General features: G+C 35.6%; 1 protein-coding gene across 11 annotated transcripts in view; it reads right to left on the bottom strand.

Moving 5' to 3' along the window:
• Dlg2 (discs large MAGUK scaffold protein 2) overlaps window positions 1–16,669 on the bottom strand; it is a 1,165,863-nt gene that overhangs the window by 566,251 nt on the left and 582,943 nt on the right. For all 11 annotated transcript variants that reach the window (XM_076843911.2, XM_076843917.2, XM_076843908.2 and 8 more), the window contains one exon: window positions 11,563–11,687. In XM_076843911.2, the coding sequence (XP_076700026.1) occupies window positions 11,563–11,687 (125 nt within the window). The remainder of the gene's footprint in view (window positions 1–11,562; window positions 11,688–16,669) is intronic.

Below are 16,669 nucleotides of genomic sequence, written 5' to 3'. Positions count from 1 at the left end.
GACTCTTCTGGCCTATTTGCTTACTCTTTATGTCTTGACTTAATTATCTCTTCTCTCTTGAATTTTCTGGACTAGATTGGGCTATGCTATTGACAACCTTTCACAGGAATATGTATTTTCCTTTTATATCTCTAAATTTATGTTAAAACTATGCTGCACTGGAAGGTCTTTAAAGGTGTAGATCCTTGTTCCCTTCTCTATTCCAACTCCCAGTTCCCTGATGGGAGCAAAAATAACAGTATCTATGGAAGTTATAAATAAAAAAGTTGAGGGGTAAAATGGCAGAATCTGTCCACTTAATTATTTGCTTTATGCCTTACATTCATTACATCGTGCAATTTCCAAATTTTAAGGACATGCCAAAGAAGGTGACAGTACATCAGTCACTCAAAAATCTCTTATCCACAACACTGAAAATCCTGAAACTACCTTTTCTCACTTCCTACAAACAAAATAATTACTTGGCTCATTTCCTTTTCTAAGTCATGTCTGTAGCTAGATGATTTGATCTGAATGTCAGATCATTGTGTGGGAACACAGAAGAGAGAGTTCATGGCATAAAAAGCAGCTCTGGTACTCTTACAATTGGCACAAGTGATTAATCCATAGGATGTCTCTAAATGAAGCTCTGAAGTATATGTGATATAACAATAATCTGTACCTGGGATAATGACTATGAAAGAATTTGTCGATGTTTTAACACAGACATTAAACATTCAGTAGACACGAACAAAAGCAGTGCATAATGCATTCTTTAATTCACTGTCTTCTGAAAGGAAGATTGCTTTTCCTTTCTTTTTTTTTTTTTTTTTTTGTGTGGTCTACCTTTCACTTCAGTAATTGGCTGCCAAATTAGGCTATTATAATTAAAAAAGTTAATGGAAGGCAGGGAAATTATAACAACATTTTAATTATTACTGGCATATTGTGAGTTATAAATTGTGGCCCTGATATCTGTGCTCTAAATACCAGACTAATTTGCCAACACAAAATGATCTGGGGCAAGTTCAAATAACACATGAGTTTTCACAGATCAATTCTAGGCCGCTGAGCAGAGGATGACTTGTAAGTTGTCTTAGCTTGAGTGCTGGAATGATACCAACACCAAATATTTCCACCTCTCTAGAAGATGGTCTTATCCAGTGCAAGCTGTTTTTCTTAATTTATGCATACTAATGTAAATGAAAATTTCTAGTATATGATTTAAAACAAAACAGGTCAGGCATGGTGGCACATGCTTGTAATCTCAGTGACTCTGGAGGCTGAGGCAAGAAGATACTAAGTTTGAGGCCAGTCTTAAGACCATAAGCAACTTAATGAGACCTTGTCTCCAAATAAAAAAATAAAAAGTGCTAGGCACTGGTAAAGCACCCCTGGGTTCAATCCCTGGTAACAAAAATAAAACAAAATCTAAACCAACCAACCAACCAAACAAACAAAAACAAACAAATGCTAACTGGGAATACTTAAAACAATTAATTTCAAATCCAGATATAAGTAACAACTATCCTAGGAATACTAACCTGGATTCTTTAATTAATCTGTCATATTTTAAAGTCTCTCGATAAATATGTCCATTACAGTGCAATAAAAACTTAAATGTTCAAAATATGATAAAAGTTGAATAATGTTATATCCATATGGCATGAAGTTTTACAGCCGCTCAAACTAATGTTTACAAAGTATTTTTTTTTTTAATGCAAGGAAATGTATTTTTTTTGTGTGTAGGTTTGTACAGCAACTAGACTGGCAATCTACACTAGTCATTTTCTGAAGACCTCAAAGAATTTGGGTGCCATTTTGTTGTATTTGTATTTTTAATTTTTAACATCACAACATGGAAGATTGGTAGGGCTTTGTGATTTTTAAATGTGCAATGAGTTATTCATCTGATGATAATTGTAACCATGTGTTCTTATGAAAAAAAATGGCTTTTGGAGTCAGAGACAATACTCTTTTCTTCCATTGGCAAATAACATCTTTAAGCTTCAATTAGTTTTTGAAAATAAATTTAAAAATGATCTTGTTAACTGTAAGTTTCTACTATGTGTAAGGAACTGCTAGATATGAAATAGTGAATAAATAAAATGATTTGAGACACACAGAATGACGGGTGCATGAAAGGTACTAAGGGATTCCCCATATTTTCTTACCTCAGATGTAACTGTTAAGTAAATAACTTTCATCTAAAGCAAATAAATGAGATATCATTAAGAAAAAAATTTATTCTCTATTAATTTGGGATGAAGCCAACATAACTATGACGAAACTTAACATGGGAAACTCTTAAAAGCCAAGAACTCTACCAATAACACATGTATTTGTTCATTTATTTTTACTGAGCCCCAAACTCAATGTACATGTTTCCCCTATGATACTTGTCAGTTTATATGTAAAGAATTAATGCCCAATACTGATCGCTTCACGTACAGTCCACAAGGCCATGGGGGAGACATTTACCTAGGATTTACTCCCATCTACCATAAGAAACATACTCTGGAATTTCTTCACCAAAGGCCTGCAGTGGGCTCCAGGTGGCTTCAGTAGTTATTTATACCTCTTTCCCAAGTTCATGTTCCCAAGAGTTAAAGGTACAGGCTTTATGCAGAATCCTAGGCTCCAAGGTGGTCAAATGGCAACTATTTGCAGAAGTATTAGATGGAGATTGAGTGTGCAAATTCAAGTGTCCTAGGCATACACTCAGGATCCCTCATGTTGTAGGAGGCTGCGAGGGCTAGGTAGCTCAACATACAGGGAGGAGCTCTAAACTAAAGTCTGGGGTCTCCTCACTCTGTGCTGAAATTCTCTGGTATGGAACTCTGAAGAACCTAACAGATCTAATTTCTAACTTGGCTTTCCAACCTCAGCTTCCTCTGGGAAACTAAAATAGAATGTGTTTTTCTGGGGTGGGGGTGAGGATGGGAGTGGGAAAGGTTGGAGGGTACTGTCTTGTGAGCAAATACTGTCTGACTTGAAGTCACTCAGAAAATGGTATGGGAGATTTCTTTCTGCCAATGTCTAAGGTGAGCTTGATGCTTACCACTGCATGAGCTCAATATTGAGTGATAAAGACTTTTGTTAACCAACATTTAGTCAGGCTCCTCTAAGTCCCTTCCTAACCAGGCTTTGACCTTAGTTGTCCCTCCTGCCAATCCTGCAGTGCTCAGTTTTAGCAAGAATTCTGATAAATTTGTTTAGCAGAATTTGTCTTTATATATGATCATCCTTGCCTGCTTTTAGCAATAATCCCATTAGGTCAATTTAGAAGCAATCTCCCCTTGCCCCTGATGTTTCCTCTTAGTAATTTTCCATCTACTGAAATTTACCCTGCTCTTAGTCTTTTAAATCCCCACTTCTGCTTGTTTTATTTAGAACTGAGTCCATTTCTATGTTGAGGTCTCATTTTCCCTACTGTGATAGTCCCTAAAAAAAAAAAATCTGTTTTCACCAGTTTAACTACTGCCCAGACATGCTTTTCTTTTTCTTTCTTTTTTGACAGTACCTCTAACATCTTTATGATTTTGGCATCTATTAAGCTAAATTGTAGGATGTGGTGCTGCACAGGCTTTCCACATTATTAGACCTTTCTAAATAATGATATAATTTGAAACTGCTCAGAAAAATGAATTCTTAAAAATAGCTAGGCTACCTTTGAATTAGAAATCAGGAGATAATTTGAGTATATTTTTCTACTTTCCCCTATCATTTTGTTATGGTCTAGATCACACAGAACTGTTTGCTATAATCAATATCAAATGTAGTCTCAGAATATTCCAATGACAACACTTCTTCTTAGGAGACTGTTAGAAATAAATAAAAGCAAACACCTTATCAGTATTTAAGGATGCAATCAGGTCTTTGATATACAAATGTAGTGAGGAGTGGATCTTCTCTGAACTATAGTCAGTCAAAATGAAGAATTGATTGCTTGGCCATGATAATAGCATTCTGAACTTCTCAGGTTGGTGATAATCTTCAGATGATTAGGATATAATTTTAAAACTAAAAATTCCTGAAGATCCTCAATGTTCATTGTATGCAGAAAGATGCTAAGTTTGAAAAAGTTCTGTGACCTTCCCAATATCTCACAGATAGTTAGCGGCAGGAGTCTCCAGGTCTTTTGCTTTCACTAGAGCAGTGCAGTGCTTCTTGTTACCTTTCTATCTGAGCTGGAAATTTAGATCTACACCTGCTAACAATGCCAGAAATTGCTCCCTGTGCACAAAACAGGAGCTAGAATTGAATCCGAATTTTTGGGCTTCATGGAACCAATCTTAGGGAATATGAACCATCACATCTATGTCTTAACAATTCTATTGTTCCTCTGTGAGGAATCAATATGTCAGTCTCTTCTTTATGGCGTGTAATTGGATAACTGGACCACATAATACAGTCTGAATTAATCCTTCTAAATTTTAAAGTAAATCAGTAATTTATTTTCATCCTTTGAAAATAGAAATGTTGCTTATCAAGAAATTTTTATACATTATTGATATTTGAGCAGCCATAACACAAGGTCAAATATCTGTTAGTAAGCTTAGGAAATGGGAGCATGGTATAATATTTGCCTTCTTAAAAGTTAACTATATCATATAGACATGAAGCCCAAAGAATTTTCTCTACTTAGTGAATAGATTTCAGAACTTCACTGAATTATATCTTTAAATGCACAATAATATAAAGATACTGGGAGCTTTCTGAAACTAAGGGGAAAATCCCTCAGACTTGTGAATAGAAATATATAATGCCAGAAATGAATGGCAGGGTATTTTGAATAACAGCATTAGTGTGATATAATTCACATACTTTAAAAATTACACATTTCAATGGGTTTTAAAATTTTGTTTATTATTTTTTTTCAGTATAAAAATTAATCAGTACTACCAAATTGTAGAAAATTTTCATAACTTCCCCAGAGAAATCTCATATCCATTTCCAGCCTCTGGCAATAACTAATCTACTTTCTACCTATATGCATTTCTCTATTTGAGCTACTCCATAGAAATAAAATAGCTCCACATATGTGACTTTTTGCATATGGTTTAATTTAGAATAATATTTTCAAGGTTTATCAATGTTTTAGGATATATAAATACATTGTTCCGGGCTGGGGATGTGGCTCAAGTGGTAGCGCGCTCACCTGGCATGCGTGTGGCCTGAGTTCAATCCTCAGCACCACATGCAAAGATGTTGTGTCCGCCAAAAAATAAATATTAAAAAAAATTCTCTCTCTCTCTCTTTTTAAAAAAATACATTGTTCCCTTTTTCCTCACATTTTTATTGGTGCATTACAGTTGTACATAATGGTGGGGATTGTTATCACATATTTGTACTTGCACAAAGTACGACAATATAATTTGGTTAACATAATCAGATTATATTAGCCTGCACTTCCCTCCCTCCATCCCTTTTCCTACCCAGGTCCCTTTCCTCTATTCTGCTGATCTCCATTTCTTCTTATTGATAAATAATATTTAATTGTACAGATATACTACAATTTGTCTATTGATTCATCCCTTGATGGACATTTAGATAGTTTCCTTCCATTCTTGTTGGCTAGAATAATAAATGAGGCTATGAGCATGAATGTACAAGTTTTTTATGGACATATGTTTTCAGTTCTATTGAGTATATAACTAGAAGTAGAATTGTTCCTCATATGGTAGTTATTTATAACTGTCTGATGAACAGCCAGACTGCTTTCCCAAGTGGCTGCACCTTTTTACAGAACCATCAGCAGTGTTGAGGGTTCTAATTTCTCTACATCCTTGTCAACATTTGTTCTTGCCCACCATTTTGATTTTAGCTGTCCTGGTAGGTATAAAGTGGTATCTCAATATAGTTTTGATTTGAAGTTCTTTTATGAATAATGATGTTCAGCATTTTTTTATATATCCATTGGCCATTCATATGTTTTCTTTGAAGAAATAAATATCGAAATCTGGGTAAGAGGAATAGCACCTATTCCATACCCTCCCTGCCATAAGAAATCCATGTCCTAAGCCCTGGAGTCTTTGAAGGTGTTACTTTATATGGAAAAGAGACTCTACAGATGTAATTTAATTAAGGATCTTGAGATGGGGAGGTAATTCCAAATTATCTGAGTGAGTGCGTGTAATCACAGAAGACTTTATAAGAAGGAGGAACTAGAGTGGGAGAAGAGTATGATGATGGAAGCAAAGGTTGGACTCAGGCTGAGCAAAGAGAAAAGTTCAACATGGAGAAGTACTCCAAGACTTTATCAATCTCTTATGCTATTTCACTTAATGAAAATCTTCTTTTTCCTTAAACCATCAGAAAAGGGGCTCTTGGGTGTAAGTTTCATACTGTGATGTTTGGAAATTGTTCTCCTTTTCTGCATGGGGCTTCCTTCTTATTTGTACAGAAATAAACATTAAATTTATGTTTGTTTTTTTCCATTTCTGAATTATATGCCTTCACGTGCTGATGATTACCAAATTTTCCTCCTGTTTCCTTCTTTGTGTCTTTTGATCTGTTTTTCCTTCCTTTTTCTCATATTTTTATTTTTAAATCACTAGTGAATTCATGGACACACATTAATGAAATAATAAATGAATACATTACCAAAGGAGACTCAGAAGTTCAATATTGTGGCTTGTATACCGGGATGCATTCTTGAAACAGTGATAGGTGAATTTTCAACTTATCATTATAGTCAAACTTCACAATAGTTAGTATTATTCTGGTTTGAAATGAACGTGTGTTATTTTAGCTATTATAAAGGCAAAACTAACCTTAGCTATAAACAGGGAACTAATAAATGAAGTAATGAAGTTAAAGAAAAAAAAACAAATCTTTTCTTTCATCCTGTCTAGGCGTAGAAATGATTGTGTTCAGGGCTAGGAGATTAAATTGTGTCACTTGTCAGGAAACTGGCAAGCAGCCATCTTTTCTGCCTGCTTCTACACTTTGCTTTTGTGCTGTGGATGGGTTTAATAAATGCAATGTTCTGTAAAATGTCATTGCTGCATTGCCAAGTGGAGGATGTCATGTGATAGCTCTTCCCCAGGATGACATATCAATATTGGTCCCTGGCAATCTAGGGACTTCAAGCTGCACAGAGGGCATTTTTATGATTCCGATACAAGCATAGAAATAAAAATCATTCTTCAAAGCATGGAAGTATACCTATTTTTCTCTGAAAGAAAAACCTAATGTTCTTTCCAAAATGTTCTTATTTTCAAAGATATGTCATGATCTCAAATTCTAGAAGGCAAAATATAAATGACTGGTAATATTTATTGAAAGTTTCATCTAACTGTTAATCAAATAAATGCAAAGGAAAGCAAAGAAATATATCTTTATTTTTCCCCTTGGAAAATAGCCCCAAATGATACATGTGCAAGCACAAAAAAGTACTGATAACCGACTATAAAACAGGTCATCTATAGCATTATTGGTGGAAGTAAGGAATTAGACAAGGATGTGGTTATTGGGGGTCATCTTAAAATTCTGCCTACCACAGATTTCACTCCTGGCTTCCACAGATTTGTGGCTCAGGTTCAGTATTCTGCTAAATGTCTGGCTCTGCAGATAACAATGATTTTGAGGACTTCACATTTTACATACCTCCTTCCTACCTTTCCTTCATTTAATCTTGCCATTAGGCTTCCTGAGATACATGCAGTGTACCAATGAGACAACTGGAGAATAGAGAGCTTAAAAAGAACCCCAAAGTCACAAAGCTAGGAAGTACAACCTGGAACCCAGTTCCTCTGGCTCCAAATATTATGTTCTTTTTTTTCCCCCACAAATCTTTTCTGGGACAACCACTGAGACCACAGCTCAGTTCGAAATCTGTTCTATTTACAGAAAAAGTTACTTCTTACTTTACCTGTACTGAAAGCGTACACTCTCACTTTATTTTGGGCACAATTTAGCATCCGCAGGAAAGTTTTATATAATGTTCCCAGGATTCCTAGAATGATATGTGTGTGTATGTGTATGTGTATGTGTGTGTGTGTGTGTGTGTGTGTGTGTACACACATTTTCCATTGCTGCCTAGAAGATCACAAATTTAGCAACTTAAAACAACATCTAGGTCCACTTTTTAAATGGCCTTTAATTTCATGTCAGAGTATGACCTAGAGAAATAGGGATATGAAAAGATAGAAACAAGAAGCTTAAGGGAAGGACATAGAGGGTGAAAGGAAACTGAAGAAAATGCAAAAGGGATGAGAGAAAAGGGAATAGAGAAATGAGAAAGAAACAGGGTAGAGGAGAGGGAATACTACTGAGAGGCACAGAGGTTAGAGGAGAAAAAGGATGGTTTAATGTTGGTAAAATTTAGTGAGCACCTACAATGTGCCTGGAATAGCTAAGGACTTAGGGGATCTCACTGAATTCTCAGAATATTGAAGTAGTTATTACTATCACCATTTTACATAAAAAAAGGGCAACTAAAAGAGTTTAACTTACCCAAGGTCAATTATGTTAGTATATAGACATTAGCAATTATATATATATATTTTAGAATTTATTGTAATGTTCTTCTTTTAGAACTAACAGTGAAATTAAAAAAAAAAAATACTCTTCAAAGCTTGTTGGTCCAGCTTCAAACACTATTCTTGTTACACTGAGAAAAGTTAGATAGGCTTAGTTGGGGCTTGAGGGTGACTATTTCATAACAGTCATTTACAATGTTCATATTGAGTCAATTGAATTCTAATTAAAACAGATCCCTAAAATGTTTTATTCCTCAGGTTGTCACTCTTCTGAGTCTCAGCATCCCTCTATGTAAAATGTGGACCTTAGCCAGGTGTGCTGGCATATGCCTGAAATCCAAATGGCTTGGGAGGCTATGGCAGGAGGAGGGAGTTCAAAGCCAGTCTCAGCAACTTGGTACTAAGTAAAGGGGAGACCCTCTCTAAATAAATATTTTTAAAAGGACTGGGGATGGAGGTCAGTGGTTAAGCATCTCTGGGGGGTCAATCCCTAGTACCAAAGGGAGGAAAATGTGGATCTTGTACTATATTTTAAATCTAAAAATCTGTATTTAATGTTATACTGAAAGACTTTCAATTGTTATTCTTGAAATCTCAGATGCCCTCAAGCCATTCAAATGCAAGGCAGGTAGCCTTAAGTGGGGAAGAATCTCAGCAGGGTAGCAAGGATCTGTCAGAATGTAGTGGAGGCCCCAGTAAGTATTTTCCTTTAGGAAAGAGGCCACCACGTAGATTGGGGCACAGATGTATTTTGTTGCTCCAGTTAGGACCACTGTAAAGAAATCTACAGGTTGTTTATTGTAAAACCCTGAAAGGTATTGTTCACACACACTTTCCTAATCCTGGATCCAGGAAGCAGAACAAGGACCAATAAATAGTCAGAATAAAGGAAACTGTGGCTCAGTAGAAAAATAACAATGCCTCACACATAATAAAAGCTCAATAAATGTTGCCTGTTTTTATAATTTTCATCTTTACAACTAATATGGAGCTTTCAGGAGACCAGAAGTCTCTTTATCTCTGTAGACATGAGATTGCCTCCAATGCTTGCAGACAAAGAAGGGTAGCACTCTCAGAGGTGTCACTTTTCATTCTTTTTTTTTTTAATTTTTTTTTTTTTAAAGAGAGAGGTGAGAAAGAGAGAGAGAGAGACAGAGAGAATTTTTTTTTAATATTTATTTTTTAGTTTTTGGTGGACACAACATCTTTGTCTGTATGTGGTGCTGACTTTTCATTCTTAATTGAAGAGCATGCATGTAACATAGTCTGTTCTATCTCAAGCTGAGAGGCAGCATTTTTCATAGAGAAGGTCCTCCACTTTCAGGTAAAGGGTTCAACTGATGATTGTGGCCCAATGATTTCTTCATTATTCCATGGTGACTCTACTGCTAAACTTAAAATAGATCTACCGCAGAGTTGAGTATAACAAACTCAGTTCCCTCTGTGTTTGACTTGTGGATTATACAGCCCCCCAGGCTGCCCACCCACCTGCCTACCTGCAGTCCTTCCCTTCCTCTTTTCTTTCTTTCTGTCTCTCTCTCTTTTCTTCTTTCCTCCCTCCCTCCCTCCCTTCCTTCCTTCCTTCCTTCCTTCCTTCCTTCTTTCCTTCCTTCTTTCTCTCGCTCTCCCGCTGTCCCTCTCACCTCCCTTTTTCTCTTTCTTTGGTGTGGTACTCAGGATTGAAACCAGGGTGGTGGGCTGGGGATGTGGCTCAAGCGGTAGCGCACTCGCCTGGCATGCGTGCGGCCCGGGTTCGATCCTCAACACCACATACAAACAAAGATGTTGTGTCCGCCAATAACTAAAAAATAAATGTTAAAAAAATTCTCTCTCTCTCTTATAATAAGAAAAAAAGAAAAAAAAAAGAAACCAGGGTGTTTTACCACTGAACCACATCCTCAGCCCTTTTATTTTGAGATAGTCTCACTAAGTTGCTCAGGGTGACCTCACACTTTGAAATCTTCCTGCCTCAGCCTCCTGAGTCCCTGGGATTATAGGTGAGTACCATTGTGCCTGGATCACAACATCTGTTTGAAACCTCTCACTCTTCAACCTGGATATTTCCTTACTCTGAAAATAACTTTGTCAATTTGACTTGGAAATTCTATTGTCAAATAGGATGGATTTCCTTATGGAAGTGTTTCTTTTTGTTGATAGGAAATACAGGTATACTTGAAAAACAAAATGTAATTTGTCCTGTACAAACTGCAAGATGAAGCTGTCAAAACTAATCACTGCATCAGAACGACTAAGATAGGGAAACAAGTGTCTTTGGAGGATTCCTAAGAAAACAGCAAACAGGCTTATTATTCATGCTTAATGCAAACCAGAACAAGGAAGGGATATGAAGTTTACATTGGTGCCATTCCTGTGTCACCTTCCTGTGTAATTCCATGCAAGCCAGAGCCATTCTACTCTATAGGATTCCTTGCGCCATCTGACAAAGACTCTCCTTGATCAAATTCGAGTAAGGTTCCTCTGAGCCTTCTTCTCCACTAGGCCTCAACTTTGGGCTTGGTCTTTGACCTCCTATTCTAGTTTTAGAATCCCGTTGAATTAGTTTAGCAAAAGTCCCTCACTCTTGGTAACTGATGAATTTCCTCATCCTCCACGGTCAATATCTTATCATTTTGGCCTGCCTTCAACAAGAATCCTGTCAAATTCCCTTAGCCAGAATCCTGTCAAATTCCCTTAGCCAGAATCCCCCTTATTCCTGATGTTTTCTCTTTTCAATTTTCTATCCACTGATCCCCATCTCCTCCTTGGCTATAAGTCCCCATTTGTCTTTGTTGGACTCAGAGTTACGTATTTTTTCCCTACTGCAAAGTGTTTCTTTCATTGTCTTTTTCTCCTTTTCCAGTGCTCAGGAAAAGAAGCCTCGCAGGTGTTGGCAATTACCAAGTACTCTACCACACCCCACTACTCAAAAATCAATAAATGGCAAGAGATCTGCAAAGTCATTACAGAAAGCTTGCTTTGACAACCTTCCCTCTCACATATAAGAGTTTTGTAGAATTATTATTCTCCAATGGTACAAGTGTGTCTCATTGAAACATCAGATCAACTTCCAAATAATTCTAATGTTTCAGATCTTTACCTGAGTCTGCCATCCTCTGCTGCAGCACCTCCGGGTATAATCTTCGTAATAAATATGCCAGGGTCATCTCCAATGTGGGGATTATCTGTCCCTCCAGCAATACTGAATCCCAGTCCAGAATTCCCCTGTAGAAACAATAAGCAGACATTAAGTGATGTGGGTGTCATCTAACACCTAGCCCCTTGCACTCTCTGTTATCATGTTACTCTTTAAATGGAAATCAGGTGACAGGCACTTTTGTATGCAAAACCATAAAGTGCACAGTCAGCAGACAAAGGAAGGTCAGGAAAAATACTCATTTGTCACTGCGTTGGAAGAATTCAAGAGGCATTGCATTTTTGTTTTTTAAAAAAGTTTCCCTTATACAAAAATTAAAATGATCATTATGAATGAGGAAATAAAGGCTTATAAATTGTGTTATGAAAAGTCCTAGAGTCTTTAGAGTATCAGTTGCAAAAATTATATATTCATATGAGAAATAATGGAAAGAAATAGACTATATGAAAATATCTGATAGAAAAGTGAAACGTGGGTGTTTTTGTTGTGTTACATCTAGTTTTTTTTCCTAATGTGCATTATCCATTAAATAAATGTTTTCCTTTGTAATATGGTTGGACTTCAGAAGGCAGGACTCCCTTCTTGTCAAAATACATGTGAAATACTTTCAACAACAAACAGGTTTTAATTTGTAGTAGTAATAGACAAGGCATGCAATAATGCTACAAAGTGTAAATTTCAAGAGTTTACATTTAATAAAACTTCCATACTTCTATAGATTGAGGAGCTAACATCCAACACACATAAAACCTTCTAAAATTCGTATGTAAGGCATAATTAAATGTCTCCTCAAAATTCACATCCCATCTTACTTAACATATTTCTTTCGTGTACTCTTTGAATACCTATCTCCATGGTTACATCATGTTTCTATAATTGTGTTCTGAAATTTTTCCAATTCATATTACATTTTAAGACCCTTCTGTATAGCTAGGCAATCTTTAAATTTTCTATTTTAAATGGCTAAATAATATTTCATTAAGTTTCTATGCCATCATTTATTTAACTGGTCTCCTGTCACTTGATATTTAATTACTCCATATATTCTTATAATAAATATAGCTTACTAAATTGATTAAGTTCCACTCTTGGGTAAAAAGAAATAAAGACTAAGAATTTAATGGTTAGTCCTGAGTAATTAATTAGAACACTCAATTAGTTAGAAAAGTTCAATGTCAAGATAAAGTCAGCTATAACTAGATAGTTATATCACTGCAAATGTCAAGGTAATATTTAGCATATTTTCTTGACTGAATTAGGAAAACTGAAGTCCAGAAGGTTATTGCACAGTTGTATATTTATGTTGAAAGGTTGAAACTAATAACCCAGCCAGAGCAACTTAAATCCTCACTCTTTATATTTCTGACATCTTCTCTAATTCTGCTTGTTCTTTAAAAATTCCATGTTCATTGAACAGAGATGTTACTTAATAGCAATAGAGTATTCATTAGTTTTTAAAATATTTAACAACATCTCTGTGCCTGGCATTAGATAAGCTCTGGAACTATAGCAGTGATGGTGTCAGTTTATGAGACATGTGAAGGGAAAGTCTGAGTGTAGGAGTAGCTAAGAGGAAGACCAAATATGACTTAGTGACATAGAGAGGAGAACGCCAACAGGGAGGGGAGAACTCATATTAAAATCCCTGAGGAGAGAAAGGGTATGTCAGGTACAAGAAATAGACAGTGGAAACAAAGAAGGCCAAGAGGAGATGTAAAAGGGATAAGTCTCAATCATAAGGATTAAAAGAACAGAGCATATGTGAATCCATTTGCTGTGGTAAGTACCTATTAAAACCCAGTGACTGTGTCAGTGTGGGGGGAGGATCTCCTATGTGACTGACCCTAATCTAAGGCTACTGAAGATTAAGAGCAGATGACTTCTGCTATCATGGATTTTCAGGTACAGCAGAAAAAGTAGTGATAATCTGGCATCTGGTGATGAATACATTTTATACTAAGTAACCTTGACTGCTTTGTCAAGTATATAGCCATGGAGAGAGACAGCACATAGGTGACAGATAAGGCAGTTTCTCTAAGATCCAGGGGTCTGGTGCACAAAAGGATGGGAAGATGAGTATCTTCAAAGTAATTTGTATCTAGTTCCAAGGACATCAACTGAAGCACATTGCTTTTATTAGAGCTAATATCTCAGGGATTATAATTTCTTGGTTAATGGGGGTACAGAAAGAAGAAAGGAAGCAGAGATTGGGAGATACCCAGATGCTTTCCCCTAATATTATCAATGTTTGGAGAGAGCAAGCAAAACTTCAACATTTGAGAAAGATATTCACAATCGAGTTCTTAGCCTTGTTCGCTTTATTTTCAGCTTCATATTTTAGCCCTTGGGAACACTGAACCAAACTACCAGCTCTTACCTGCAGGAAACACACTACACCTCTTCTCTTGGCCAGGATGAGAGAAAACTCATGCTGATTTCTCTACCAGAAACTTCTTATCTCCCATTGCTTAGCCTAATTCTTTACATGTTCTAAGCTACAGTCCAGATGGCATGGACTCCAGGTAGTGTTTTTTAAATTTAAATTTTTCTTACAGATTGATAAGTTGTAATAATGGGATAGAACTGGTGATATAATTTTTAATATGATTTGGAAAAAATAAATTAATCCATCCCTTCAAATATTTAATATTTTCCTGTGAAGAAAACATTAGAAGTTTGCTTTCAGGAAAATGAAAATATATAGGATACAATTATGAGCTTTACTCACCATACTGTGCAATTTTTCTGAGCTTATTTCACTTAGCATAATGTTCTCTAATTCCATCCATGCTGTCCCAAATGATAGGATCTCTTCACTCTTTCCTTTTTTTTTTTTTTTTTTTTTTGCAGTGCTAGGCATAGAACCCAGAGCTTAGTGTATATTAGGCAAGAGATCTAACCCTGATCTATGTATTTCAAGCCCTGATCTCTACATTTTAAAATATTAACTACTATTCCATTTCATACCAAATTTTCTTTATTCATTCATCCCACGATGGAAACTTAGTTTGATTCCACAACCTGGTTTTTGTGAACAGAGATGCAATGACATAGAGTAGAGATATGCCTTCAACATATTAATTTCAAGACTTTCAGGTAAACAGGAAAGGGGATTTCTGGATAATATGGTAGGTCTAGTTTTAGTTTTTTGAGTAACCTGGATATTGTTTCCATAATGGTCATATTGTTTTCATAATACTATTTGCTGAAGAGTTATCCCCCCCCCCCCACATACATTATTGGTGCCTTTGTTAAAGTTCTATTTCCTTTTCTTCCTTTGTTAAAGTTCAGGGTTCCCTTTCTTCCACATCCTCACCAGTACTTATTGTTTGTCTTTTTGTTAAAAGCCACTCTAACATATGAAGTGATAGTTCACTATGGTTTTAATTTGCATTTTCTATTATTTGGATATTAATCTCTCATCAGATGTATGGCTTACACTTTCTCCTGATTCATAGTTTGTCTGCTCATTGTCAATTTTCTCCTTTGATATGAATAGGTTTCTAATTTTTATACAATCCCATTTGTCTATATTGCGTTTGTTGCCTGTACTTATGGGGACAAATAAAAAAATCTTTGCCCAAATCAATATATTTCCTCCAGGTTTTCTTCCTGTAGGTTTACCATTTCAGGGCTTATGTTTAAGTCTTTAATCCATTGTAAGTGTATTTTTGTATGTGGTGTGACATAAAGGTTCAATTTCATTTGATTGTATATGGATATCTTGTTTTCATAATACTATTTGCTGAAGAATTATCCCCCCCCAATTATTGGTGCCTTTGTTAAAGTTCTGTTGATTATAAATGTATACTCCATTTTCTGGTCTATTTGTTCCATTGGTTGATAGTCTATTTTTATGCCAGTACCATGCTGTTTAATTACCATTGCTGTGCAGTATAGTTTGAAATCTGGTGGTATGATGCCTTTAGCTTTGTTCTGTTTCTTATTGACTGCTCTGGCTTTTTGCACTTTTGTGTGGTTCCTTATGAATTCTAGAATTGTTTTTCTATATCTGTGACAAATGACAATGAAATTTTGATAAGGATTGCTTTGAATCTGTAGATATTTGGGGGGGGGTATTAAGGTCTTTTTCATAATATTAATTCTTCCAATCCATGAACACAGGCTATCCTTCCACTTTTTTCTTTCTTGTTCAATTTCTTTCATTTAATGTTTTGTAGTTTTATATACGTAGGTCTTTCACTTCTTTGGCTAAATTTATTACTAATTTTTTGTAGTTATTGTAAATGAGTTTGGTCTCTTGATTACTTTCTCATGAAGTCCATTGGTAGTGTAGAGAAAAGCTATTTATTTCTGCCTGTTGATTTTGTATCTTGTAACTTTTCTGATTCATTACCTAATTTGTTGACAGTTTTAATCATGAAAGGATATTGAAATTTTTCAAATACTTTTTCTACATCTAGTGAGATGATTATGATTTTTGTCTTTATTCTGTTAGTGTGGTATATCTTATTATTGATTTGCGTATGTTGAATCATCTTTGTATCTGAGGGATAAATCTCATTTAAATTTTGGTGAATCATCAATGTTGTTGAATTTGGTTTGGTCAAAGTAATGTTAAATAATTACCTGATTCTAAGCAGGTCACTCCTTATTTGTGTTTTTGTAGATTGTTATGCTTACCTATGCCAGGCATCGTTAAATTGGGTTATCTATTTCTAACATTCCTTCAGGCTGAGCATGTAGAAGGTAGGGAGTATGTATTATTCATCCTTATTTAGTTGGTGCCTCATATGATACATAGTATTGCCAATAAATATTTATTTATTTATTTAAATTTAATTTTATTTTTTGTGGTGCTGGGGATTGAACCCAGGGTCTTGTGCATGTGAGGCAAGCACTCTACCAACTCATACATACCTAGCCTCTGTCAATAAACATTTAATGAACGAATGGACAAACAAATCTGCTGAAAATATGTGCAATAAAGAGAAGACCCAGAGGGGCATGATAGAAGTCCACGATGTGTTAAGAAATGTAATTTGAAAGTAAAAGCCATTTTGTTCTGTGTGGCTATAAAAATTAAAAA

The sequence above is a fragment of the Callospermophilus lateralis genome, chromosome 2 (assembly GCF_048772815.1).
Source record: "Callospermophilus lateralis isolate mCalLat2 chromosome 2, mCalLat2.hap1, whole genome shotgun sequence".
Taxonomy (NCBI): domain Eukaryota; kingdom Metazoa; phylum Chordata; class Mammalia; order Rodentia; family Sciuridae; genus Callospermophilus; species Callospermophilus lateralis.
Note: the sequence above shows the minus strand (reverse complement) of the source record. Positions and strands in the feature narration are given on the sequence as shown.